General features: G+C 34.6%; 3 protein-coding genes and 3 pseudogenes across 3 annotated transcripts in view; 5 read left to right on the top strand and 1 right to left on the bottom strand.

The window, feature by feature from the left end:
• The first annotated feature begins 1,627 nt into the window (after positions 1–1,627).
• LOC120126385 (nuclear transcription factor Y subunit B-1-like) lies at positions 1,628–2,761 on the top strand. Its single transcript, XM_039144596.1, has one exon. It carries the CDS (start codon positions 1,850–1,852, stop codon positions 2,405–2,407), a length of 558 nt encoding a protein of 185 aa, XP_039000527.1. The 5' UTR covers positions 1,628–1,849; the 3' UTR covers positions 2,408–2,761.
• Positions 2,762–7,033: 4,272 nt separating this feature from the next.
• On the top strand, positions 7,034–9,886 carry LOC120126557 (fasciclin-like arabinogalactan protein 1). Its single transcript, XM_039144719.1, has 2 exons — positions 7,034–7,790; positions 9,113–9,886. Exons 1-2 carry the CDS (start codon positions 7,119–7,121, stop codon positions 9,719–9,721), a joined length of 1,281 nt encoding a protein of 426 aa, XP_039000650.1. The 5' UTR covers positions 7,034–7,118; the 3' UTR covers positions 9,722–9,886.
• LOC120126558 (nudix hydrolase 10-like) overlaps positions 7,645–27,845 on the bottom strand; it is a 28,447-nt gene continuing 8,246 nt past the window's right edge. The window contains exon 11 of the mRNA XM_039144720.1: positions 7,645–7,767. The gene's annotated coding sequence lies outside the window, so the exon portion shown is untranslated. The remainder of the gene's footprint in view (positions 7,768–27,845) is intronic.
• On the top strand, positions 10,610–12,152 carry LOC120126495 (annotated as a pseudogene).
• Positions 17,921–19,796, top strand: LOC120126561 (annotated as a pseudogene).
• Positions 21,603–27,771, top strand: LOC120126494 (annotated as a pseudogene).

Below are 27,845 nucleotides of genomic sequence, written 5' to 3'. Positions count from 1 at the left end.
CTCAAATTATTAAAAAAATTATTTTTATTATTTATATATTTTATTAATTTAATTTAATTATTCAATCAAATAACATGTGTCACTATCATAATTAATTTATTAGAGTAAAAATTTAAGAAATCAACGTGAACATAAGGGAATAAACCCGATATCTGTAGGGTGGGATACAGGAACACCAACCCAAAAAGTGAAGTTCATCATTTGACCTTTTTGAATAATAATAATAATAAATGAGAAAAATGAAAGAGATAAGAGATGGAAAGGTAAATATAATTTAATGTTTTAAATGTATTGAATAAATAGTTTTATTTTTTAAATAATTTAAGGTAATTATAATAAATGTTAAAATTTTTAATTAATTGATAATACTTTATAAACGTAATTATTTAAACTTAAAATTTTATAAAGAATAATATTTTTTAAGAAAAACTTAAATTTAAAATTAAGATTTTAAAATAATTCAATACGGACAAAAATATCCAGAATTAAAAATTAAGATTTTGAAATAATTCAATACGAGGAAAAAAACCAAAGATAATAGTAGTATTTTAATTATCCTTATTACATACCTGATCACTCAAAACGCCAAAAATATTTTGGACATTATTGCTGTTAAGTCTATTGATTTGAAAAGGAAAAGTTCCCGCCGATCACGTGAGAGACACAATATCAACGGCTCAAAACGAATTCTGGAATATTATCTAACGGCTTGTAGTTCATCTGTACGAACGACACCCTTATCGGTAAAAGAACGGCCCAGTGCTAACCACGTTCATCTACGTTCATATTATTTATACTGATGATAAAAAAAGATGAGATATTTAACTCATAAAATTATTTTAATCGATAGTTTAAAATACATAAATGATATTTCGATTATATGATATTGTTTAGTTGAGATTTTTTACTATTAAATGTTATAAAATGATCATTCGGTTATAGGACGTTGTTTTGTTGAGTCATTCGACTATTAAAAATTATAAAATGATCCCCGACTATAGGACATTGCTTTATTGAGTACTCTGACTATTAAAAGTTACAAAATGATCATTTGACTAATTATATGTTCTAAACTCATATTTTCTGTTAAAAAATTAGCGATCATCTGAGATAGACATTAACATGTTGATTGAGATATGATAAAATCTGATCCAAGAACGTTTTAGTTGTATTTTATAGATCGAATATTCGTTTACTTTATATTGTCGAGAAGGTGCTTAAAACATTATACTAGTGAGCCACTGTTTGAAAGTCCATACAAACATTATTTTATAATTTTTAATAGTTGAAAACTCAACAACATAACATATTATACTAACCGAAAGACTATTTTATAACCTTTAATAGTTAAGAGAAATAACAAAGCAATTTACTATAATCTGAATGTTTATCCAATTAAGTTTTCTCTCTACTTTTTGAATTCAAATACTTATTAGATCTATTAACTTGGAAGTTAGAAAAATTGACTTACAATGCTTATTCCTAATTTGTAAATCTGAAATATATTTCATTAAATTTCTTTTATTGGTCAAACTTTTGACTGCCATATTTATTTTGTATGATATATCTCTCTCTATATATAATTATGTGTGTGTGTGTGTGTGAGAGAGAGAGAGAGAGAGAGAGAGAGAGAGAGTACCAAGCGTTCGTTCCAACAAAAATTGACCTGAAATTACTTATTTTCCTCAGTTTAGTCCTCTCCTCAATTTCCCATTATAGCAAACCTTCAGTTCGGTCAACCACAGAACTACTCCCTTTCTTCCCATTTAAAAACCCTACTCCATAAACTAACAAAAAGACTGAAACCCTAGTTCTTGTATACGTACATATTTTCTCAGCAACTCCAGCCATGGCGGATTCAGACACTGAATCGGGAGGAGCTCAAAACAGCGGTTCAAACGCAGGAGGGAACAACAACTGCAGCGACCACCTTTCTTTCCCTAAAGAACAAGACAGGTTCCTGCCCATCGCCAACGTTGGCAGGATCATGAAAAAGGCTTTGCCCGCCAACGCCAAGATATCCAAAGAAGCTAAAGAAACGGTACAAGAATGCGTTTCGGAGTTCATCAGCTTCATCACCGGAGAAGGATCCGATAAGTGTCAGAAGGAGAAGAGGAAGACCATCAACGGCGACGACCTCTTGTGGGCCATGACCACGTTAGGGTTCGAAGATTACGTGGAGCCCTTGAAGGTTTACTTGCAGCGGTTCCGGGAGATGGAAGGCGAGAAGATATCGGTCGCACGTGATAAAGACGCGCCTCTCGGTGCTGGCGGAGGTGGCGGAGTTTATGGTGCGATGATGGCACATCAGCATCAAGGACACGTGTATGGTTCTACTGCGTTCCATCAAATGGGTAATGGGGTGGGTAAAGGTGGGCCTCCGAATTATATGGGTGGGCCGAAGTAGTTCCTCGTCTGTCACCATCGTGGCTCGACACGTGTTTGATCGTTTGGAATTCGATAATAATTCCGGTTTGGGTCGGCCCGGTTAGGTCATCATTGGGTACACGTGCATGCTTTTGGTGACTTTGGGCAACCTGCGCTGAAGGTAAACCTGGGAGAATTATAGCCTATAGGCGAAGGGAAGTTGAATGTGATAGGGCCTACGTAGATATAATCAAAGACACGTGTGCGGTAGGAAGAAGGTAGGATCAATTTCAGGCCCTTGATCTGTATCTTAAACGTAGGTATCTTGTAGTTTATGACTATGGTTTTGGGTAAAAGTAAAAAACATTAGGATTATGGCTTTGTAATAATTGTGAGATGGCCTCGCATATTAATTATTAAATATTAGCTAAATATATTTTTTAGTGATTAAATTATACTTCAAAATACAATTTAATATCTAAAAAACTTTTTTGTTAATTATATGTACTTTATGTTTTTTTATTACATTTTTAGGTGTCAATAGTTTTTTAGGTTATAATTTTAAGTGTTTACAATAAAAAAAAATTAATAATAAAAAAATTATTTTTTAAAAAAACTCAAGCTTCCATCCCATGTTGTCTCTCTCCCTCTCATCCATCGTAAATCGATGGTAACAAGTCACTTTCGATTGAGTTTTGTTCGGAGTAGGACGAAAGTTTAATTATGACGGTCATGTAGCGTACAGATAATTATATAGCCGTTGAAATAGATGAAAAACGTCAATGAAAAATCTAAAAATTTGGTGATCGTTCGTAGTGTTCTTCAGAACAATCGACGTAGTTTCACGTCAATGAACCAGCCAGTGTGTGAAAACTTGATTTTTGGGTCTTGCTTGGGATCTTTCGGCGTCTTGTTTGGGATTTTCAGCGTCTTGAGGGTGTTGGATTATTTATGGGATCTCTAGGGTCTTTGAGTGAAATCAAGAAAAAAATTTGGCTTTTTACTCAAATATTACATTAACATAAAGTAATTACATGTTAAACACTGTTTAAGAATATTTTACGGATCTAACAAAATTTTAAGAATACCATTTTAAATAATATGAAAATTTTGATATTTTATAAATTTATTTAATTATAAAATATTTTAAGAAATACTATTTTAAAATATAATACAAGACATACACATCTTTTAGGATAGACTTATAAACTTCGATCTTACAACGTGTGAGATTCATGATAAAATACACTTTTCATTTCATTAAATTTGTGTAAAATACACTTCTCGATATATTATATGTAAATATATGTTAACTATTTTTTATTTAATTTTAATTTAAGTTGTATATAATTTCGAGATATTTTTTCTTTTTTTCCTAGATACCTATAAAATAATAGCACGGCAATAACGATTTAATAATTTATAAATATTGAATTAAATTGAAATTTAATATTAAGTTGTACAAAACTAAAAATTTATATATTTTATCATACATTATACTAAAGTTCCGGTATATTTTTGACCGATACTTTTTGATGCTAAAATATTATTATAAAAAGAAGAGAGAATGTGCTACAATGAAAACATCATTTAGTGGTGTACCACTGATATTTTAGGTGAATTATATACTGAGTAAACTTATATAAAATTTATAAAAAAATTTATAGAAAGTATTTAAAAATTTGTTAGATCCGTAAAATATTCTTAAACAGTGCCTGATAAGTAATTAATTTATGTTAAGGTGATATTTGTGTAAAAATGCCAAATTTTTTCCTTGATAACTTAAAGACTCCTAGAGATCCCTATAAACAATCCAACACCCTCAAAACGTCGGGAGATTCCAAACAGGATGCTTGAAGACGTCGGGAGATCCCAAGCAAGACGCTAAAAAAAATCTGATTCAACCTTAAAGACGCCGAGAGATCCCAAATCTACTGTAAAAAATACTCCATGTGAAGAATTAATCTGATGAACACGTTAGTTTGAGAATTAAACACTCCCTATAACGTTATTGCCACTTTTGCCCATCAAAAGATGTAACTTTTTAACCAAAAAAAAAAGTTTCTAAGCACCAAATCATATTTTTTAGATATAATTTAGACACTAAAAATGTATTGAGCCTTAATTATTTATAAAATATTACTAATATTTTTCTTTTATCTTTTTGGCAACTATTTTAGTTGCGTATCAAACTCTAAGTCTGTTGAATTCTTAAAAGATTTAATTTTATCTCTCAAAATTTTAGAAAGTACAATTAATTTTTTTTATAGTTTTTAATTAATGTTTTATAGTTTTAACTTAATTTTTTTTAAGTTAAAGTTTTATACTCGTCTAGATATTAGCTGTTAAATAAAATATAGTGTCTTAAAAGTGATAAGATAAAATATTTGACCACCAAAAACTTAAATATACGAATATCAGTCAATTCTAAAAATGTTTTACATTATGGAAAACCAAAATATATATTTTCAATTTAGTATGAAAAATGAAGAGTTTTACGGTATAACAGTTTAATATAATATTAAGGAAATACACTACTAAAATTGTTATAAATAAATATAATATTTTTGTTGGCCACAACCTAAATTGTTAATTTTTTTCTTAATATTTTTTTAATTCAAACTTTCTTCGTAACATTTTAAATTGACAACCGAAAATGTTATATTTTTCTTAATATTTTCGGTTTAACTTAAAATATTAAAAAATTAACATTTTATGTTACGTTTAACAAAAAAAAATGTTATATTTGTTTATAATATTTTTATCGTATTTTTCTTTAATCTTATATTAAACTATTTTACGGTGAAACTCTCCATTAAAAAATGGAAGGATGGATTTGAATAACAAGCATGAAAATTGAAAACCTTTTGTCGGTGTTGGTCTTGCTAACGTCACGGGGACGGGCATTGGCTTCCACGTGCTGTGCTTTCATTTGGCCGTAGCATTGGCCCGCGTATATATGAACTTAGGTAAATTACGCATTTAATATCTAAACTATCAGTTTTGATCCTTTATAATACTTTAACTTTTAGTTTTTTACAAAAATCATGCCTAATATTTAAATTTTATTTCATTTTAGTATCCTAACATTAAAAACTTAACATATATAGTACTTAAACTATCACTATTGGTCTATTTTAGTACCTAAATTTTCAAATTGTTTTCAAAACTCAATATTAAATTTTAAATAGAAGTACTAAAATGAAATAAAAATTAAACTTTAGATATGATTTTGAAAACAATAAAAGTATAGGTGCTAAAACGAATCAAAACTCATAGTTTGAGTGCTAAACGTGTAATTTAGCCATGGACTTACATTATTGTTAATTGATTTGACTCAAGTGGCCCTCCTTCTTTCATCAAACAACGATAATGCCACGCTCCGGTAAACAAAATGACCGCTTTATTTTGATCTTACGCCGACACTATCAACATGGCACCTCTGTCAGTCAAATTGCCGAATTCTGACTGCCACGTAGACAAAAACTGTATTTACAAAAATGTATGAACAATCAATGTTCAATCGTCTTGCTATAATAGTTAGTATTTAAATTCGTAATCTCTGAAAAATATGAATAATAAAAAAAAATTTAATCATTGAAATAAGTTGGTTCGTACATTAAAAAAGATAGAATCTTGGATACACCTAAATATTATAAATTGAAATTGTGCTTGCAAAATGGGGTTTGGTTTTGGTGTAATGTAATCGACTACAAGTAAGCAACGTTTCGTTACAAGGGTTTTATATAAATAAAACGATAGACCAATATTTAACTCAATATCTTGTAATTTTTTAAATTATTTTTTAAATTTTTAATGCATAGTAGTATATATAAGGATATTTTATTTAAAAACTTTCTTATCTCCAACAAGAAATTATTAATGTTTTATCAATCAAGGTCTTCATATAAAACTCTCGCCTCCTAAAGTTTTCTAAAAGCTCACATCTTGCAACACAAAGGTTTAGTGATCGACTATAATATATAGATAAAATCTCCGATAAATCCATATGATCTAGTGGAGTAAAATTTAATATCTGACAATCAAATCTGTTTTATCAGTTGATCTACAGATAATTGTAATGATCTCAAAACTATCACACACACTAAACGCTACTATAAATACTCCTAACCAATTCTAGAAAGAGATGGGAGCCTTTTACTATCCATACCAATCTATTTATTCTTTATGATAAACTCTTTCTCATAGAAAAACATCGAATAATGTTTATTTGTTTATGAAGTACAACTCTTTATCTAAACAAAAAAGAATAAATCTTTATCTAAACAAAAATAAATAAATAATTAACGACTGACGAGATTTATTTATTATCATCAACACGTGATATTATGAAATTATATCACAAATAATAATCTTAACGTGCTATATCATTAAGGAAGTTTTTTATATTCAAATAAACCTTTATATTTTAAAAAATTAAACCATTTAATTAATTTTGATGGGTGAATGAACAAATTTCCCTTACTGTAGACTGTAGTTATTAGTTACATAAAGGGGCAACCAATTTTAAACCCTGCCCCTTGTCTCACTTTTCCAAACCAAACCCACTCACTCAGCAGCACAGTGGCTGCAATTGTAATTTAACCACATTCCAAGCCCCTTTTACTCATCAGAAACCTCTCAACTTTCTTGCCCTTTTAGCTTTAGCCAGCAGAGCCACTACCCTACACTACGAAGCTTTCCTTTCCCTTCCTTTGTCCAAAACAAAAACATCACAGAGCTCAGAATCAATGGGGAAAGGGAAGAGAAACAGCATGATGGGGCAAAGGCAACACCTTCTTCTTCTCATCTTCTCACTTGTTCTCCTCTTCCAAACCTCAAATGCCCACAACATTACACGTTTACTAGCAAAGCACCCATCTTTATCGACATTCAACCATTACCTCACACTCACGCACTTAGCTCAGGAGATCAACCGCCGCACCACCATCACGGTCCTCGCCTTGGACAACGCCTCCATGTCTTCCCTCTTAGCCAAAAACCCTTCCATTTTCACCGTCAAAAACATCCTTTCCCTCCATGTCCTCCTCGACTACTTCGGTGCCAAGAAGCTTCACCAAATAAGGGATGGCACTGCACTGGCCGCCACTATGTTCCAAGCCACTGGCGTGGCTCCTGGGGTTTCTGGGTTTGTTAATATAACCGATTTTAAAGGTGGGAAAGTTGGTTTTGGACCTGAAGACAATGATGGGAATCTGAATTCTTTTTTTGTTAAATCCGTGGAGGAGCTTCCTTATAATATATCTGTGGTTCAGATCAGCAAGGCTTTGCCTTCTGCGGTAGCTGAGGCTCCTACTCCAGGGCCGAGTGAGCTGAATATCACTGGCATTATGTCTTCGCATGGATGTAAAGTGTTTGCTGATACTCTTTTGGAAAATCATGAAGCCATGGGAACTTATGAGGTAAGCTGGAAATTTGTTCTTTGATTCTTCCATGAACCAATCTAGTGAAAAAGAAGGTGAAAGAAAGATGTGAGGTTGTGGAAAAGGGGGTAGAAAGTAGAAAAATAAATCATTTTTGGCCGTTTGATTGAGTGACGATGGCGGGGTTTTAGACTTTTAGTGTGCAATGGAGAAATAGTTTTAAAGCACATTGAGAAGTTGTGATAATGGCATAGGAAACTGTTTTCTTTACTCTTTAGTATGGCTAATTTTAGTTTTCAGAAAGGCAAGTTGTGATTGAAAAGTTGTGAGCTAATTTTTACTCCAAGAACATGACAATGACATCTTAAGATTTTTCAAATTTCAAATTTTGTTTTTGTTTGTGAAATTTCTAGACAAGGTCTAATCCAGATCTGGGTTTGTTTGTTTTTTCCACCCAATTGGATGCCAAATTTTGAATGTCCGTTAAAGTGTTGGAACCCTAGACTATATAGCATGCTCATTATTGTGCTGGATTTAACACTATCCTATAATCAGACATAGGGCTGTAAATGAGTCGAGATAGATCGCCAGCTATTGAGATCGACTCAGTCAAAGCTCGATAAACACTCGACTCAAGCTCAAGTTCGACTCGAATTCTTAACGAGACGAGACGAGTTACTTGATACTTGACTCGAAAAGATCACGTGCTACTCGAAAATATAATATATTAAGTTTTTATTATTTTAAAAATATAAATTATTAATAATATTAAAATTTATCTGTTGATTTTTTTAAATGTAGTAGAAGGTTTTTCATGTATTTAAGGTTCTGTTTGAGTTTGAGGCTTCAATTGAGTTAAGTTTAAGATTTTTTTTTCACTTCGAGCTTTTACAAGCTTCAATTCATGGTTTCGAGTTCGACTCGAGCTGAGTTTGAAAATTTTAGGCTCGCAAGTTTTTGAGTTGAGCTCCATTTTAGAGTTTTTGAGTCGAGTCGAGCTCGACTCAGCTCGTTTACAACCCTAAGCAAACAACATGCAGTAAATGTATGAGACAGTTGTTGTAGACATTGATTCAAAGATGGTGTTAGTTTATAGAGAGGCGTAAACGGTTGGAAGTTGCAACTTTGAAGTCATTGTTACATTAATAGGCTTTGTTGGAAGCTTGTCGTTTGTGCATGAACTGGTAGCTATGGAAATGTAGTGTAATGATCTGCTTTGTTATTTACTCCTTTGTTGGTGCTGGTTTGCTCGTCCTTACTTTGCCCCTAGTATATAAAATTGTTGAGATTTTGCTTGTTTGATACTTCATAGCCTCCGAATGAATTCGTAATGGATCTGTTGTTACGGTGCTTGCTTCTAGGATAATGTTAATGGAGGATTGACTGTGTTCTGCCCTCTGGACGATCCATTCAAAGCCTTTTTACCCAAGTACAAGAACTTGACAGCTTCTAAGAAAGCATCGTTCCTCGAATTCTTTGGTGTGCCTGTGTACCAATCTCTTTCCATGTTGAAATCCAACAACGGACTCATGAACACATTAGCTACTGACGGAGCCAGCAAGTTCGATTTCACCGTGCAAAACGAGGGTGAAGAGGTGACTCTAAAGACCAGGATCAACACCGTCAAAATAACAGGGACTCTGCTCGACGAGCAGCCGGTAGCAATTTACACGATCGATAAAGTCTTGATGCCTAAAGAGTTGTTCAAGGCATCGGCCCTTAGCACAGCACCGGCCCCTGCCCCAGAGGAGGCAGCAGATGCACCAAAGGGATCCAAATCCAAATCAAAGGCCAAGTCGAAGTCGAAGGCCAAGGCGGCACCGACACCGGATTCAGACTCACCAGCCGAGTCACCAGACGAGGACCCTGCTGATCAGTTAGCTGATGATGAGAGTGGTGGTATGTTTTGGAGGGCTGACAGGTTGGCTGCTTTTGTATTGAGCTTGTTCTTAGTGTTTTTCTTGCTGTGAGTCTTGTAGTTTAGTTAGTGATGCCTTTATGGTCTAACTTATCACTTGTTTTCAGCGTGGTTACTTTTTCTTTTTTCAGTGTGTGATTTGAGTATTTTTGTGTTGAGTAAATGCAAATTGTGATGTTAGTTGAGAGCAATTAAGCTTGGGCGTACGCTTTGATTATAGTTTTCTTCTTTTAGATAAGTAATTTATGAACGGTCCTTCACATGATCATCAAAATAGGGCACCAGCATCAGGGCCGACTCTTAACCATTTATTGTCAAAGCTAAGCTTAGCTTCGCGGGTGGAAATGCTAATAGGACATTTCACCTGGATCACGCGTTCTAACTCGACCTAATTTAATTGAGTCGATTTTTTTTAAATCCGGGTGTAGGTCGGGTCTAATTAGTTTTCTAAGAGTGAGATTGAGTTTATGATGAAAAAATCTGACTAAAATAATATTATAATTCTCCTTTATATATTTAGGGATAGTTGAAATAATCTCTCTTTTTACATATGGTGCAGATTTCAACCTAAGAATTCGAGTCGGGCTTTGAATCAGATGAGGTCCTCTTAAACCTTGAGTCGGATTAGATACAGATAGAAAGATTTGATTTTCGAATCGGATTTGGGCAGACCTATTGATATAAAAACCTACTTTTTCTTCTTGAGGGATGGTAGTTTCTTACTTTCTTTGGCTCATTGCTCAATCATTGAGTTATATTTTAGGCCTCAACCAACAGACGAGGAAATAAAAAAATAATAATCAATTTCGAGACACATGGGGCATCGATTCGATCCCAAAGAGTTTTTACAACTATTTTGGTTGAAACTAAAGATGTCATCGAACCTGAAAATATAACCTTAGTAATTAACAGAAGCGATAAGTCTCTTCAATATTCTACATTCATGGAGCACCAATTCTTCTCCTTTCCAATACTCGTCCCCTTGGTTATCTTTTTGTTGATGCTGGTGAAACTTGGGAAGCGATTCATAACCGAGAACTCGTCACAGAATCTACCTCCAGATCCATGGAAGTTGCCTGTCATAGGGAGCTTACACCTCCATGCTGGCTATCTTCCCCGTCAAACATTAAGAGATATGGCCAAGAAATATGGCTCCTTGATGCATCTTCAGCTTGAACAAGTTTCGAATATCGTAGTTTCTTGCCCGCAAACTGCTGCAGAAGTGATGAGAACCCATGACATCATTTTCGCCAGTAGGCCTTCTCTACTTTCTTCTACTATTGTAACTTGTAATGCATCAGACATTGCCTTTGCACCCTACGGTGACTATTAGAGACAGCTCACAAAAATGTGTGTTGGAGCTGTTAAGTGTAAAGTGAGTGCAGTCGTTCAGACCGATTAGGGAAGAAGAGGTACCAAAGCTGGTTAGAACAATTTCTTCTGAAGTAGGATCACCGGTCAACCTTAGTGAGATGCTATATTTGCTCACATTCAAAATTGTTTTGAGGACTGCTTTTGGTGGGAAGTGCAAAGACTCAGGAATTCAAATTAGTTTTCAGGGAAGCTACACGTTTCAGTGCAGGCCTCAATGTTGCAGATTTGTTCCCTTCAGTCAAATTTCTTTAGTACCTCACTGGATTGAGGCCTAAACTAGAGAGACTGCACCGAAAACTAGACAAGATTTTCGGAAGTGTCATCAATGAACATAAAGCTTGCAAGGGAATTGAGGGTGAAACAGATGATCTACTAGATGTTCTTTTGAACCTTCAGGAGAATGGAGACCTCCAATTTTCTTTTACAACTTACAACATCAAAGGACTGATCTTGGTTAGTAAATCTATTTGTCATATACCTTTTACATGTTGCACTGCAAAATCAGATTTAATAACTGAGAGTTCATAGTTGATACAACTTCAGGATAGTTTCATTGCTGGGAGTGATACGTCATTCACAACACTAGAATGGGCAATGTCAGAAATGCTGTAAAATCCGAGAGTTATGCAGAAGGCTCAAGCAGAGGTGAGGCAAGTTTTCAATAGAAAGGGGAATGTTGATAGTGAAGGGCTACATGAATTGGACTACTTGAAACTTGTCATCAGTGAAACATTAAGATTGCACCCTCCTCTCCCATTGTTACTTCCAAGAGAGTGCTCACAGGGATGCAAAGTCAATGGATATGATATACAGGTGAAGTCCAATCATCGTTAATGCAAGGGCGACCGGAAGGAACTCTGAGTATTGGAAAGAAACCGAGAGATTTTATCCAGAGAGATTTGTCAACAGTTCCGTTGACTATGAAGGGGCTAATTTTGAACTGATCCCATTTGGTGCAGGAAGAAGGATTATTATTTTGATTGGAAACTCCCTACTGCAATGAAAAACGAGGATTTGGATATGGCTGAGGTCTTTGTCTTACTTTTAGAAGGAAAAGAGACCTGCATCTGATTCCAATTCCGTACCACCCACCACCACGTGTTCAATAGATAGGAATAAATCACAAATGATCTCTTTAAATTGTACCAGGGTTGTAGCATGCTAAAAAGATTAAATAAGTGTAATGTTATTCAGCTGAAAGGGCACTTCTTTGTTTGAGTTGAAATGTTGTCATTGTTCCTCTTTAAATTTGAATGTGAAATACCAGTAAAAAGTCTGCTATGATTTCAAGGGAAGGGCTGTTTAGAAGTACCGAGATCGAGGTTGTGAGACTATGCAACTATAGAAGAATTGGCAAGGTTCAACAGACTGTAATTGTGAAAAGTAGTAAAAGAAAAGAGACAAGGCATATTATATCACGAATTCTTGAATCTTGTGCCAGTGAGATGATAGTAAGATAATTTGGCATTCACGTTTTTTATCTTGATATATGCTCCCCCATGTGATCATACAAGTACAAAGTATTAAATCCTCAAAAAAAAAAGTACAAAGTATTAGGGGTAATTATGCGGTGCGGCGTCTAAAAAACGGCTAATATAAGGCGCGACCGGTTAAACAAGTGATCGGTTAAAATTTAGACAGGTTATGTTATATTATTTAACCGGAAATATTATAAAGTACAATAACATACTAGGTAGCGCTTATATAATGTAATAGGTAGCGCTTATATTTACCTATTTTATAAGTAAACCGGTATATTTATACCGATAGCATTGCAAATTTACCTATTACATTATATTATATTGAAAGTGTCCATACTTTTTATAAAAAGGATCGATACTTTAACAGTGTTTCATGTTTTCCACCTACAATATTAATTTAATAATTTCATTTGCACAAAAAATTATTTGATTGTTTTGATATTTTATAAAATAATATTTAGAATTTTTAATTTAATAATAATATATCGTAACGTAAAAAATAAATCATTATACGCCTATAATTACTAAATTAATATCTTAAAACTCACTCAAAACATAACCTTAAATTAATGTTTTCCACAGTGAAAAAAGTATGGACACTTTTATAAAAAGGATAGACACTTTACAATATAACCACTACCTATTACATTATATAAACGATACCTATTACATTATATAAGGGCTACCTATTACATCATATGTTTACCTATTATATTGAAAGTGTCCATACTTTTTATAAAAAGGATCGATACTTTTTTTAAAACTTATGTAATTTATGTTTCAATTTTTTTAACAGTGTTTCATGTTTTCCACCTACAATATTGATTTAATAATTTAATTTGCACAAAAAATTATTTGATTGTTTTATATTTTATAAATATTATTTAGAATTTTTAATTTAATAATAATATATATCGTAACGTAAAAATAAATCATTAGACGCCTATAATTACTAAATTAATATCTTAAAACTCACTCAAAGGATAACCTTAAGAACACTTGAAGAAGCAAGAGAACAACTATCCAAGCAATCAAAAACGAGAAAATCCCAACATGATAACAACTGAACATATCATATCAATGTTCAAACTCAAGTTGTAGATTTTGATTTCCTTTGCTTGGCATCATATGAGATTTGGATTTTGATTTCCTTTTGCTTGGCACCATATGAGCTTTGGATTTTGATGAGCATCGGAAGTATTTCAGACTTATGATTTGGGTGGTACTCAACTTATGATTTTAGTTGCTATTTGTTACATTTCTTGTATACCACCCAGATCATACGCCCGAAACGTTTCTGACGCTTTAAAGTTGACCAAAAAATAAAATGGTCGGGATTTCCCTCGCGTTTATACGTTGGAAAAAACAATGGAAATTAGGAATAATCAATGATAACATGCATATTGGCTTGGGCTAATATTTATAGTGGAGCCGAAATATATATTGAAATTCAAACTCAAATTGAAATTTAAATTCAAACTCCAATTACATATGAAATGAATTTGAAATGCAGTGTTAAATTGAACATGAAAATTGCATAATTGATTCATACTGTTCAAGTAACATGCTTTATGAACCATCAAGCTAAAAGACAATATTGATTGAGTTCAAAGCTGAGTTGTGAGTTGATGGAGTTGTCACATGGTTGGAATAAAGTACTCACATGCGAGATAGATTGTTTTGTTATACATAACCCATCTCAACGAAATTAATCCAATGAAAAAGAGTTATTTCTAACAAAGTCCGGAATATTATTTTTCCAAATAATGTACCCATAACAATGTTCAATTAATGTACCCACAACAATGTTTAATTGATTTGTTGTTTAAATTTCAATTTGAATTATTTGATTTAATAATTTCATTTGCACAAAAAATTATTTGATTGTTTTGATATTTTATAAAATAATATTTAGAATTTTTAATTTAATAATAATATATATCGTAACGTAAGAAATAAATCATTAGACGCATATAATTACTAAATTAATATCTTAAAACTCACTCAAAACATAACCTTAAATTAATGTTTTCCACAGTGAAAAAGTATGGACACTTTTATAAAAAGGATAGACACTTTACAATATAACCACTACCTATTACATTATATAAACGATACCTATTACATTATATAAGGGCTACCTATTACATCATATGTTTACCTATTATATTGAAAGTGTCCATACTTTTTATAAAAAGGATCGATACTTTTTTAAAAGTTATGTAATTTATGTTTCAATTTTTTAACAGTGTTTCATGTTTTCCACCTACAATATTGATTTAATAATTTCATTTGCACAAAAAATTATTTGATTGTTTTGATATTTTATAAAATATTATTTAGAATTTTTAATTTAATAATAATATATACCGTAACGTAAAAAATAAATCATTAGACGCCTATAATTACTAAATTAATATCTTAAAACTCACTCAAAAGATGTATATACCTAAATATGTAGTTAACAAACATACCTAAATATGTAGTTATTGTACATACCTAAATTTAATGATAATATACTTGTAGTTATTGTACATACCTAAATATGTACTGCGAATTTAATGTTGTACCCACCCTTTAACTACCACTACCAATGCCACATCCTATTGAAAGCAGCACGACAGAAACATGTTCAAAATGAACCTTTGTTTACATATCCATCAACTCCTGAAGCACTGAACTTGCACAACAAAATTTTTGCCATGGATAATACTGATGTAGATAATGTTAAGCCAACCGAGGAATGCCATGAAGTACATAATGTTGATGAATCTGACAGATGTGGGTACTGCAACGGTGAGGGGCATAACAAACTAACATGTCCTCAAGTCAAGCTTAGTTTGAGTACAAGCACACAGCCTACATCAACTGATTTTTTCGAAGACGGAATGGAATGACAACGATCTCCATATAATATATCGCAAGTATCAACATGACTCCTATTGTATGTACATATAAATATTTTGAATGAAGGAAGAAAAACCGCGTTACTTCAAATTACCGACACTTTTTTAAATGGTATCGACACATTTTTATTCCAATCTGGACATAAAGTACCGACACAATATTATAAAGTGTCGATATAGGTTGTAGACCTATTCGCTCATAAAACCGGTATATTTATACCGGTTATATTACAAAATTATCTATTACATTATAATTATGGGTTCCGATGTGTAAAATGTCGACACTTTTTTAAATCGTATCGACACATTTTTCTTCCAATATGGACATAAAGTACCGACACAATATTAAAAAGTGTCGATATAGGTTGTAGACCTATTCGCTCATAAAACCGGTATATTTATACCGGTTATATTACAAAATTATCTATTACATTATAATTATGGGTTCCGATGTGTAAAATGTCGACACTTTTTTAAATCGTATCGACACATTTTTCTTCCAATATGGACATAAAGTACCGACACAATATTAAAAAGTGCCGATATAGGTTGTAGACCTATTCGCGCATAAGACCGGTATATTTATACCGGTTATATTGCAAATTTACCTATTTTATTATAATATGTTGAAAGTGTCCATACTTTTTATAAAAAGGATCGATACTTTTTTTAAAGATATGTAATTTATGTTTCAATATTTTTTAAGTATGTTTCATGTTTTCTACCTACAATATTAATTTAATAATTTCATTTGCACAAAAAATTAGTTGATTGTTTTGATATTTTATAAAATAATATTAAGAATTTTTAATTTAATAATAATATATACCGTAACGTAAAAAATTAATCATTAGACGCCTATAATTACTAAATTAATATCTTAAAACTCACTCAAAAGATAACCTTAAATTAATGTTTTCCACATAGAAGCAAATATGGAATAATTAATGAAAATATACACACAATATAATCACACCAAAATATAAATACACAAGAATGTTCAAATAATGTACCGACAAACAAAATTAATCCGATGAAAAAGGGTTGTTTCTAACGAAGTCCGGAACATTAGAGGCCTTCAACAAATTTTCCAAATACTCTCGTATGTTTCCGCCTTTTTCTGAGGACATACATAAATAATTTCAATTATCAAACTAATGAGGTGCAATTTTACTAACAATAATTTCAATTATCAAACTAATGAGGTGCAACAATTACTCTTCGATTTCAAAAACTCGTCCGTTCTATATTTTTTCAGAGGATATTTAGCTATGGCATTTATATTTTCATCGGATATGTTATTTATATTTAATCGATACAAATACAAAAGTGTCGATACTTTTATGTCAGGTGTCGATACTTTCGAAAGGATAATTACCTATTTCTTTGAAAGTGTCGATAATTTATTACACGTACTTACGAAAGTATCGACACTTTAAATATATCCGGTATCATTTTACCGGTTTTATCATTTTGTTACCGGTTTTATCATATTTTTACCTGTTATATCGTTGTGGATCGATATATTTTTTTAAAGTATCGACACATTATAGGCGCTATAACTGCTTCTCTTTTAAATTCACAAAGTGTCGATCCTTATATAACGTATCGACACTTTTAAATTTACCGGTTTATCATTTTGTTACCGGTTTTATCATATTTTTACCTGGTATATCGTTTTGGATCGATATATTTTTTAAAAGTATCAACACTTTTTAGGATTTAAAACTGCTTTAAAAGTTATGTAATTTATGTTTCAATTTATTTAATAGTGTTTCATGTTTTCCACCTACAATATTAATTTAATAATTTAATTTACACGAAATTTTATTTGATTGTTTTGATATTTTATAAAATATTATTTAGAATTTAAATTTAACAATATTAACCAAATATAATAATAAATATGTTTTCAACAGTGAAATAAGTATGGACACTTTTATAAAAATGATATATACTTTTTTGAAAGTTATGTAATTTATGTTTCAATTTTTTTAATAGTGTTTCATGTTTTCCACCTACAATATTAATTTAATAATTTCATTTACACAAAAAATTATTTGATTGTTTTGATATTTTATAAAATATTATTTAGATTTTAAATTTAACAATATTAACTAAAGATAATAATAAATATATTTTCACAGTGAAATAAGTATGGACACTTTTATAAAAAGGATAGATAATTTACAATATAACAGGTAAAAATATGACAAAACCAGATTCATTATGACAAAACCGGTAAAATTTACTTGATATGTTAAACGTATGGACACTTTTATAAAAAGGATAGATACTTACCGATAACCAAAGTTTACCGGTTACCAAATTTTTTAATAGTTTTTCATATTTTCTACCTAAAACATTATTAGTTGTCAACATAATAGGTACCGCTAAACCGAATTTATTAAATACATTTTAATGTATCCGGTAATGCTGTATATTAGCCGTATATTAACCCGCCTTTCCTGAGACAATCCCAAGTATTAGGACTAAGGCATCTCAAACCTTTTGGAAATGGCCTGAACCGACACTAATTTGATCCCAAAGAGTTTTCACAACTATTTTGGCTTAAACTAAAGATGCCCTTGAACTAGAAAACAAACCGCCTACCCTAAAGTTCTTAAAAAGTGTATGGAACTGAAACTTGGTAACAAAGGCAACAAGTCTCGCTTCAAGATTCTACATTCATGGAGAATCAATTCTTCTCCTTTCCATCACTCTTTACCTTCATTGTCTTTTTGTTCATGCTGGTGAAACAAGGGAAGAGGTTCAGATCCAACAACTTGACACCAAATCCACCGCCAGGGCCATGGAAGTTGTCTTTCATAGGGAGCTTGCACCTTCTTGTTGGCCCTCTACCCCACCAAAAGTTAAGAGACATGGCCAAGAAATATGGCTCCTTGATGCATCTTCAGCTCGGAGAACTTTCGAACATCGTAGTTTCTTGCCCACAAACTGCTGCAGAAGTGATGAGAACCCATGACATCATTTTCGCAGGTAGGCCTTCTCTACTTTCCACAACTATTTTAAGTTATAATGCAACAGATATTGCATTTGCACCGTATGGAGACTATTGGAGGCAGCTGCGAAAAATTTGTGTGCAGGAATTGTTAAGTCTAAAACGTGTGCAGTCGTTCACTCCGATTAGGGAAGAAGAGGTGTCAAAGCTGGTTAGGACAATTTCTTCTAAAGTAGGATCACCGGTCAATCTTAGTAAGATGCTATATTTGCTCACTTTCGAAATCGTTTCGAGGACTGCCTTTGGTGGGAGATGCAAAGACAAAGAGGAATTCACATTACTTTTCAGGGATGTTATACGTATCGGTGGAGGTTTCAATGTTGCAGATCTGTTCCCTTCGGTAAAGTTTCTTGAGCACCTCACTGGATTGAGGCCTAAACTCGAGAGCCTGCATCGAAAACTAGATGAGATTTTTGAAAATGTCATTAATGAACATAAAGCTAGCAAGGGAATCGAAGGTGAATCAGATGATCTTGTAGATGTTCTTTTGAACCTTCAGGAGAATGGAGACCTTGAATTTCCTTTAACAACCGACAACATCAAAGCAGGTAGTATTGGTTAGTAAGTCCATTTGTCATATACCTTTTATATGTTCCACTGCAAAATCCGATTTAATTACTGATTGTTCATAGTCCATATACAAATTCAGGATCTTTTCATTGCTGGGAGTGATACATCATTCACAACACTAGAATGGGCAATGTCAGAAATGCTGAAAAACCCAAAGTTATGCAGAAGGCTCAAGCAGAGGTGAGACAAGTTTTCGATAGGAAGGGGAATGTTGATAGTGAAGGGCTACATGAATTGGACTACTTGAAACTTGTCATCAGTGAAACATTGAGATTGCACCCTCCTCTTCCATTGCTACTTCCAAGAGAGTGCTCACTGGGATGTAAAATAAAAGGATACGATATACCGGTGAAGTCCAGAGTCATTGTTAATGCATGGGCGATCGGAAGGAACTTTGAGTGTTGGAATGAAGCCGAGAGATTTTATCCAGAGAGATTTATCAACAGTTCAGTTGACTATAAAGGGGCTAATTTTGAACTGATCCCATTTGGTGCTGGAAGAAGGATGTGTCCTGGCATGTTGTATGGTATTGCAAATGTGGAGTTACCTCTTGCACAGTTGCTCTATCATTTTGATTGGAAACTTTCTGAGGGAAGAAAGCCAGAAGATCTTGACATGGATGAGGTTTTCGGTGCTGTTGTTAGAAGAAAAAACGACCTGTTCTTGGTCCCAACACCTTATTCTTCTCTGAACACCCAGAAGCAAGAGCCTCTCTAATTTTCGTCTATTGATACTGTTCCCCCATCGGCAACCTATAGTTTTATGCCTTAAATGTGTTTAGCTTGTATAATCTGTAAAACGTAATCAAAAGAAAATAAAAGCCTGTAAACCACATATTTTCTGGGAATCGACCAGTGGAGTAGGTGTGCTTTGGATGTAATTTAAGCAAAGGGAGAACATCTAAAAGGATGGTTAGGCATCTTGTGATTTTTTAATTCCTTTTTCTATTATTTTGTCCAAATGAATTATTATCTTTCAATTCTTAATCTATCAACTCTGCTACATGGCCAAACTGCATACTATTTTTCTTTTCATATCTATATGAATTGGCAAAAGTGTCCGGATAACGTTACAGGGAGTGTTTAATTTTTAAATTAACATGCTCATTCGATTAATTTCTCAAATGGGATGTTTTTTTACAGTAGATTTAAGATCTCTCAGTATCTTCATGGTTTATATAAGTTTACTCAATATATAATTCACCTAAAATATCAGTGGTACACCACTTAATGATGTTTCCATTGTAGCCCATTCTCTCTTCTTTTTACAATAATATTTTAACACCAAAAAGTATCGGTCAAAAATATATCGGAACTTTAGTATAATGTATGATAAAATATATAAATTTTTAGTTTTGTACAACTTAATATTAAATTTTAATTTAATTTAATATTTATAAATCATTAAATCGTAATTGTCGTGCTATTATTTTATAGGTATCTAGGAAAAAAGAAAAAATATCTCAAAATTATATACAACTTAAATTAAAATTAAATAAAAAATAGTTAACATATATTTACATATAATATATCGAGAAGTGTATTTTATACAAATTTAATGAAAAGGAAAGTGTCTTTTATCATGAATCTCGTACTTTGTAAGATCGAAGTTTATAAGTCCATCCTAAAAGATGTGTATGTCTTGTGTTATATTTTAAAATAATATTTTTTAAAATATTTTATAATTAAATAAATTTATAAAATATCAAAACTTTTCATATTATTTAAAATGGTATTCTTAAAATTTTGCTAGATCCGTAAAATATTCTTAAACAATGCCTAACATTTAATTATTTTATGTTAAGGTGATATTTGTGTAAAAAAGCCAAATTTTTTTCTTGATTTCACTTAAAGACGCATAGAGATCCCCATAAATAATCCAACACCCTCAAGACGCTGGAAATCCCAAACAAGACGCCGGGAGATCCCAAGCAAGACCCAAAAAAATCTGGTTCAACCCTGAAGACGTCGAGAGATCCAAAATCTATTGTAGAAAATACCCCATTTTAAAAATTAATCGAATGAACACGTTAGTTTAGGAATTAAATACTCCGTGTAGCGTTATCTATGCACTTTTTCTCAAATGGGTATTAAAAACTTATCTCTAGCCAAGATCAGATTCTAGTGTTCTTTTTGGTTTTTTTTCCTTCTAAACATAAGAGAGTTAAAGTATGTTGGCTGGAAGAGATTAAGTACATGATTGATTATAAATAAATCTCTTCTCTAAATATTTAAATCAAGTTTTATTAATTGAAGCATGTGGAAAGATATTGAATAAAACGAAAAGGAATCTCTATGGTTATTGGACAATAGTTTTCATCTTCCTCAATCTCGATGCATTCCAAGTTCTAACATTGGCAAAGCCTATTGTTTTACTCCATTTATGTTCCTCGTTCCGATATTATGTTATAGCCACTAAAAAAGTTTATTTATTCATGTCCTCGTAAGCATCCATACAATTTGATGAAAGAAATAATGCCCAAAAATCAGTCTTCACACACTGGCTGGTGGCAAGATTACGCATGCCGCATAAATTCAGAAGAAACGCCATTTCACCAACCCTTTCTCCACTAGTCCTACAATGGATAAAGATAGCCAAGTCAAGTTTCTCCCATTGTCTTTCGCCTTCCTTGTGTTCATTTTCATGGTGTTTAAGCTGCGGATGAGATCCAAAATGAAGGGCTCATCACAAAACCTACCTCCTGCACCATGGAAATTACCTATTATAGATCACTTGCACCATTTACTTTTCTCTCTTCCCCATCACTGCTTGACAGAACTAGCCAAAAGGAATGGTTCCGTGATGCACCTTCAACTTGCTGAATTATCACACGTTGTTGTTTCTTCTCCAGAGGCTGCTAAACAAGTGTTGAAAACGCATGATATCAATTTTGCTAACAGGCCGTATCTCCTTGCTGAAGAAGAAGTATTTTATAATTTTCCAGATATTGTTTTTGGGCCATACGGAGGTTATTGGAGGCAGCTTCGAAAAGTTTGCACGTTGGAGCTGCTTAGTATGAAATGTGTACAATCGTTCCGGTCAATTAGAGAAGAGCGGGTATCAAATTTGGTTAGATCCATCTTTTCTAGTACAGGATTGGAAATCAACCTGGGAGAACTGTTAAACAACTTATCATATAACATCACTTTAAGGACTGTTATTGGCGGAAGATGCAAGCAACATGAAACATTCCTTTCAATTCTGAGGAAACTAGTCGAACTTACAGCTGGTTTTAGTATTGCCGATCTGTTTCCTTCCTTCAAATTGCTTTCTGTGATCAGTGGGATGAGAACCAAACTTGAGAGGGTGCACCATGACTTAGACGTGATGCTTGAAAGCATTGTCGAAGAACATAAAGCTAGTGTTGACGAAAACGGGTAAAGAAAACGAAAGAACACGAGAATTTTACGAGGTTCGGCAATGTGCTTACGTCCTCGGTGCCTAGGCGGCGCTAGAATTTTATTCAATGATATTTTAGGTCTAGGTTACATCTCTATTTATAATAGAAAACCCTGGTACATAATTACAAAATCAACCCTGTACCGTACCGCGGGGGCTACACCCCCGCACCCCCAACCCACATATTTTGTAACCCCACAACGAGCCATACCTAACAAATCTCCACCTTGGCGAATATCCTGCCCCTTGGAAACTTCAATGTAGGTTGGGTTACCTTGCTTCTTTAACAACTCAAACATTCAACAAGTCCAAGCAATGCTTGAACTTGTCTGTCGTAACTGGCTTGGTGAACATATCAGCGGCATTCTCATCAGTATGTACCTTCTGAAACAAAACCTCTCCAGATGCAACCAACATCAATATGTTTAGTTCTAGCACGATGCACCTAATTCTTAGCCAAGTGAATAGCATTTTGATTATCACAAAGCAACTGAACTCCACCTTGTTGAACACCCAACTCCTTCACTAAACCAGTAAGCCATAAAACTTCTTTTGCAGCTTCAGCCGCTGCCATGTATTCAGCTTCAGTGTAGATAGTGCCACGACAGATTGAACAGTAGACTTCCAGCAAATAGGCCCTCCACCAAGAGTAAACACATACCCTGTCGTAGATCTTCTATTATCCAAGTCACCTGCATAATCTGAATCCACATATCCTACAACCAAAGGATTATCCCGCTGACTCCCAAAAACAATTCCATGTCCCACAGTACCCTTTAAGTACCGAAAGATCCACTTGACTGCATCCCAATGTTGCTTACCAGGTTTAGACATGTACTTACAAACTTGACTAACAGCATGAGCTAAATCAGGACGAGTACATACCATCGCATACATCAAGCAGCCAACAGCATTAGAATACGGAACCTTTGCCATATTTTCAGCTTCCTTATCTGTCTTAGGGCACTGTTCTGATGAGAGCTTAAAGTGATTCGCCAATGGAGTGCTAACTGGTTTCGCGCTGCTCATCGCAAACCTTTCTAGCATTTTCTCAACATAACCCCGTTGAGATAGCCGCAGTTTCCTTGAGTCTCTGTCCCTGCAAATTTTCATTCCAAGAATTTTCTTTGCAGCACCTAAATCTTTCATATCAAATTCCTGACTCAATAAAGTTTTCAAACCGATAACATCATCCATGTTCTTCGCAGCAATCAACATATCATCAACATACAGTAATAGAAAAATAAAAGAACCATCATCAAGGCTCTTAACATAGACACAACAATCATACTCACATCGGTTGTAGCCAATCTTGATCATATAGGAGTCAAACCGTTTATACCACTGTCTCGGAGACTGTTTTAACCCGTACAAAGATTTCTTCAATCTGTAAACTAAATGCTCGTTTCCAGGTTGAGTGAAACCTTCAGGTTGCCGCATGTAGATCTGCTCCTCTAAATCACCATGCAAAAAGCAGTTTTAACATCCATCTGCTCTAAATGCAAATCCCAACTAGCCACCAATGCAAGTACTGCTCGGATTGAAGTGTGCCTGACCACAGGAGAAAAGATTTCATCATAATCAACTCCTTTCTGCTGTGAAAAACCCTTCGCTACCAAACGAGCCTTGAACTTCTCCCCCTCTTTTTCTGTTACTGCTGGTTTCTTCTTATACACTCATTTGCAACCAATCGACTTCTTACCCTCAGGAAGGGGAACTAACTCCCATGTGCGATTGTGATTCAAGACTCCATCTCCTCAACCATGGCTGCCATCCACTTGTCGTTTTCCTGACTAGTAACGGCATCATGAAAAGTAACTGGATCATCACTGCTAACAGTAAGTGCAAAAGATACCAAGTCTTCAAAACCCAATCTGTTCGGAGGCTTTATATTGTCGTCTCACCCTGTCTCTGGCGAGACTATAATCCTGCAAATCATCCGTAGTGGAACCACCAGAAGTCGGTTGAGAAGTTTCTGGTTTCTCAACTGGAAACTGCTCAAAATCTACCACTGTCGTGTCTTGCTTCTGCTGCAACATAGACTGTTCATCAAAAACGACATCTCTACTAATCACAACTTTCTTCGCAACTGGATCCCAGAACTTGAATCCTTTGACACCTTTCTTGTAACCCAGAAAAATGCACTCCTTCGATTTTGCATCAAGTTTGGATCTCTCATCAGCAGGTACATGCACATAAGCAGGACAACCAAAAATCCGTAAGTTATCAAAACTAACATCATGACCAGTCCATACCTCTTCTGCAACTTTCCCAGCCAGCGATGCCATTGGCGATCTGTTGATAAGGTAACATGCCATATTAACAGCCTCAGCCCATAAGTGTTTGGGAAGCCCCGCATTCAACCGCAAACATCTGGCTCTTTCATTCAACGACCTGTTCATTCGTTCCGCAACACCATTCTGTTGTGGTGTCTTGCGCACTGTAAAATGCCTCTGAATCCCATGCTCCTTACAGAATTGTAGGAACTGTGAATCTGTGTACTCCGTACCATTGTCAGACCGCAAACACTTGATTTTCGTCCTGTTTGGTTTTCTACCTCAGCTTTCCACAGCTTGAACTTCTCAAAAACTTCAGATTTCTATTTCAAAAAATACACCCAAACTTTCCGTGAAAAATCATCAATAAAAGTAACATAGTACCTAGATCCACCCAAAGACGATGTCGTGGAAGGCCCCCATACATCAGAATGCACATAATCAAGAATCCCTTGAGTTGTGTGCTTCGCAGTCTTGAAACGGACTTTAGTCTGTTTACCAAGAACACAATACTTGCAAAAATCGAGCTTACAGCTTTTGACACCATGCAACAAGTTTCTCTTGTGTAATTCTGCCATACCACGTTCACTATGATGAGCAAGGCGCATATGCCACAATTTTGTCGTATCATCACAGGACTCAACAGAGTGAACTCCACCTGCAACGGTACTCCCTAACAATCTGTAGATATTCCCTGCAGTCATCTTGCCTTTCATCACAGTCAATGCTCCTTTAACAATCCGAATGGTTTCCCTATCCTCGTCAGCCTTAGGGATAAAACCATTCTTGTGCAAAGTGCCCAAGGAAATCAAATTCTTCTTCAAGTCTGGGATATGTCGAACACCACTCAACGTCCGAACGGAGCCATCGTGCATCTTAATTCTGACATCACCAATACCAACAATATTGCAACATCGATCATCACCCAAATAAACCGAACCAGAATTAACGCCTGTATGTCGAAAACCATTCCCTATTTGGTGTGATGTGATAAGAACATCCAGAATCAAGAATCCAAGCATCCGTCAATTGTGTCGTTGAAATAGAAAGCATATCACCCTCACTGCAATCAGAAGTATCATCCTCGACCACGTTCACAGACTTGGATGAGCCATCACGCTTCTCATCCGTCTGCTTTTTCAACTTCGGACAGTCTCGCTTCATATGTCCCGCCTCCTTGCACTTGTAACAGTGAATCGTCTTCTTATCCCTGGATTTGGATCTGGAATTCCGCTTCACGGACCCTGCCTTCTCTGGCTTCCGTCCACGATCTCGATTACCCTTGACATATAAGCTATCGGCTTGAGAGCTTTCCCCTGCATTCTGCTTCCGCTGGTTGTGAGCCAACAAGGCTGCAGTAATCTCCTCAACGTTGATAGTCTCTTTCCCATATGTAAGAGTAGTCACCATGTGTTTGTAAGAGGAAGGCAACGAACACAACAGAATCATCGCTCTGTCTTCATCCTCAATTTTCACATCAAGCCGAGCCAGATCAGAAACGATTTGATTGAAGACATTCACGTGTTGCGCCAAATCGTGATCGTCCTGCATCTTCAGCCCATACAGCCGCTGCTTCAGATACAGTTTTGTCGTTAAGGATTTGGACATAAACTGACTTTCCAACTTCCTCCAAATTTCGTCTGGAGACGATAGATGCATGACGTGATACATGACCTCGTCCGCCAAGCATAATCGTATGGTTCCTGCCGCTCGCTGCTGCAATTCTTCCCAATCTTCTCATCCATCGACGCCGGCTTTGTAGGTCGCAAAGCCTTCAAGATCCCTTGCTGCGCCAATAGATCCTTTACCCTCGTTTGCCATAATCCGAAGTTACCTTGACCATCGAATTTCGCGACTTCGAATTTTGCTCCTGACATCTGATACCAATTGTTGACGAAAACGGGTAAAGAAAACGAAAGAACACGAGAATTTTACGAGGTTCGGCAATGTGCTTACGTCCTCGGTGCCTAGGCGGCGCTAGAATTTTATTCAATGATATTTTAGGTCTAGGTTACATCTCTATTTATAATAGAAAACCCTGGTACATAATTACAAAATCAACCATGTACCGTACCGGGGGGGCTACGCCCCGCACCCCCAACCCACATAATTTGTAACCCCACAACGAGCCATACCTAACAGCTAGTAATGCAAATCCGAAGAACAGTGATGATGTAACAGATGATCTAGTTCATGTTCTCTTGCATCTCCAGGATCATGGAGGCCTTGAATTTCCCTTGACAACTGACAACATCAAAACTGTTATCCTGGTAAGTACTCAGTAGTATCTTGTGTGTTTAAAAGTCCTATAAATTTGAAATGCTCAACTATCAAAGAACTTGAAGCTTGAGTTCATTGGGAAGTTCCTCTATTTAGTTTTCAAATATAAGACCCGGCTTTCTTCAGTTGCTTGAATGTTGTACACAGATGTTTTGTAATTTAACCAAGAAGAACTGCTTATCAGGACATAATTGGAGCTGGAACTGAGACATCTTCAACTACGGAAGAATGGGCAATGTCGGAAATGATGAAAAATCCTAGAGTCCTGGAAAAAGCACAAGCTGTGGTGGGGCGAGTCTATGATGGAACAGGGGATGTCAATGAATCATATCTCCATGAATTGAAATACTTGTAGTTAGTTATCAAGGAAACTCTAAGATTACACCCTCCTCTACCTTTGTTACTTCCAAGACAAATACTGAAAGATGTGAGATTAACGGATATGAGATACCAGCCAAGACCAAAGTGATTGTCAATGCTTGGGCAATTGTAAGAGATACCAACCACTGGAATGAAGCCTACAAGTTCAACCCAGAGAGATTCATCGATAGCTCAGTCGACTATAAAGGAACTAACTTCGAATATATTCCCGATATGACCTGGCATGTCATACGGTATGGCTGTTGTTGAGCTTGTCCTTGCTCAATTACTGTACCATTTTGATTGGAAACTCCCTAATGGCCTTAAAAATGAGGATCTAGACATGAATGTGGCCTTTGGTGTTACTGTTAGAAGACAAAGAGATTTGTACCTGGTTCCCATTCCTCACTACCCACAACCATGTGTTCCGTAGTTGCTGCATGGTAGCTGTTATTTGGGGTTCAATATTCTACTTTGAAGTGTATTATGTACGGTCATCAGTGTATCT

Source organism: Hibiscus syriacus, unplaced genomic scaffold (assembly GCF_006381635.1).
Source record: "Hibiscus syriacus cultivar Baekdansim isolate YM2019G1 unplaced genomic scaffold, ASM638163v2 tig00110458_pilon, whole genome shotgun sequence".
Taxonomy (NCBI): domain Eukaryota; kingdom Viridiplantae; phylum Streptophyta; class Magnoliopsida; order Malvales; family Malvaceae; genus Hibiscus; species Hibiscus syriacus.
The sequence above is the reverse complement of the archived record's forward strand: the minus strand, read 5'-3'. Positions and strand labels throughout refer to the sequence as shown.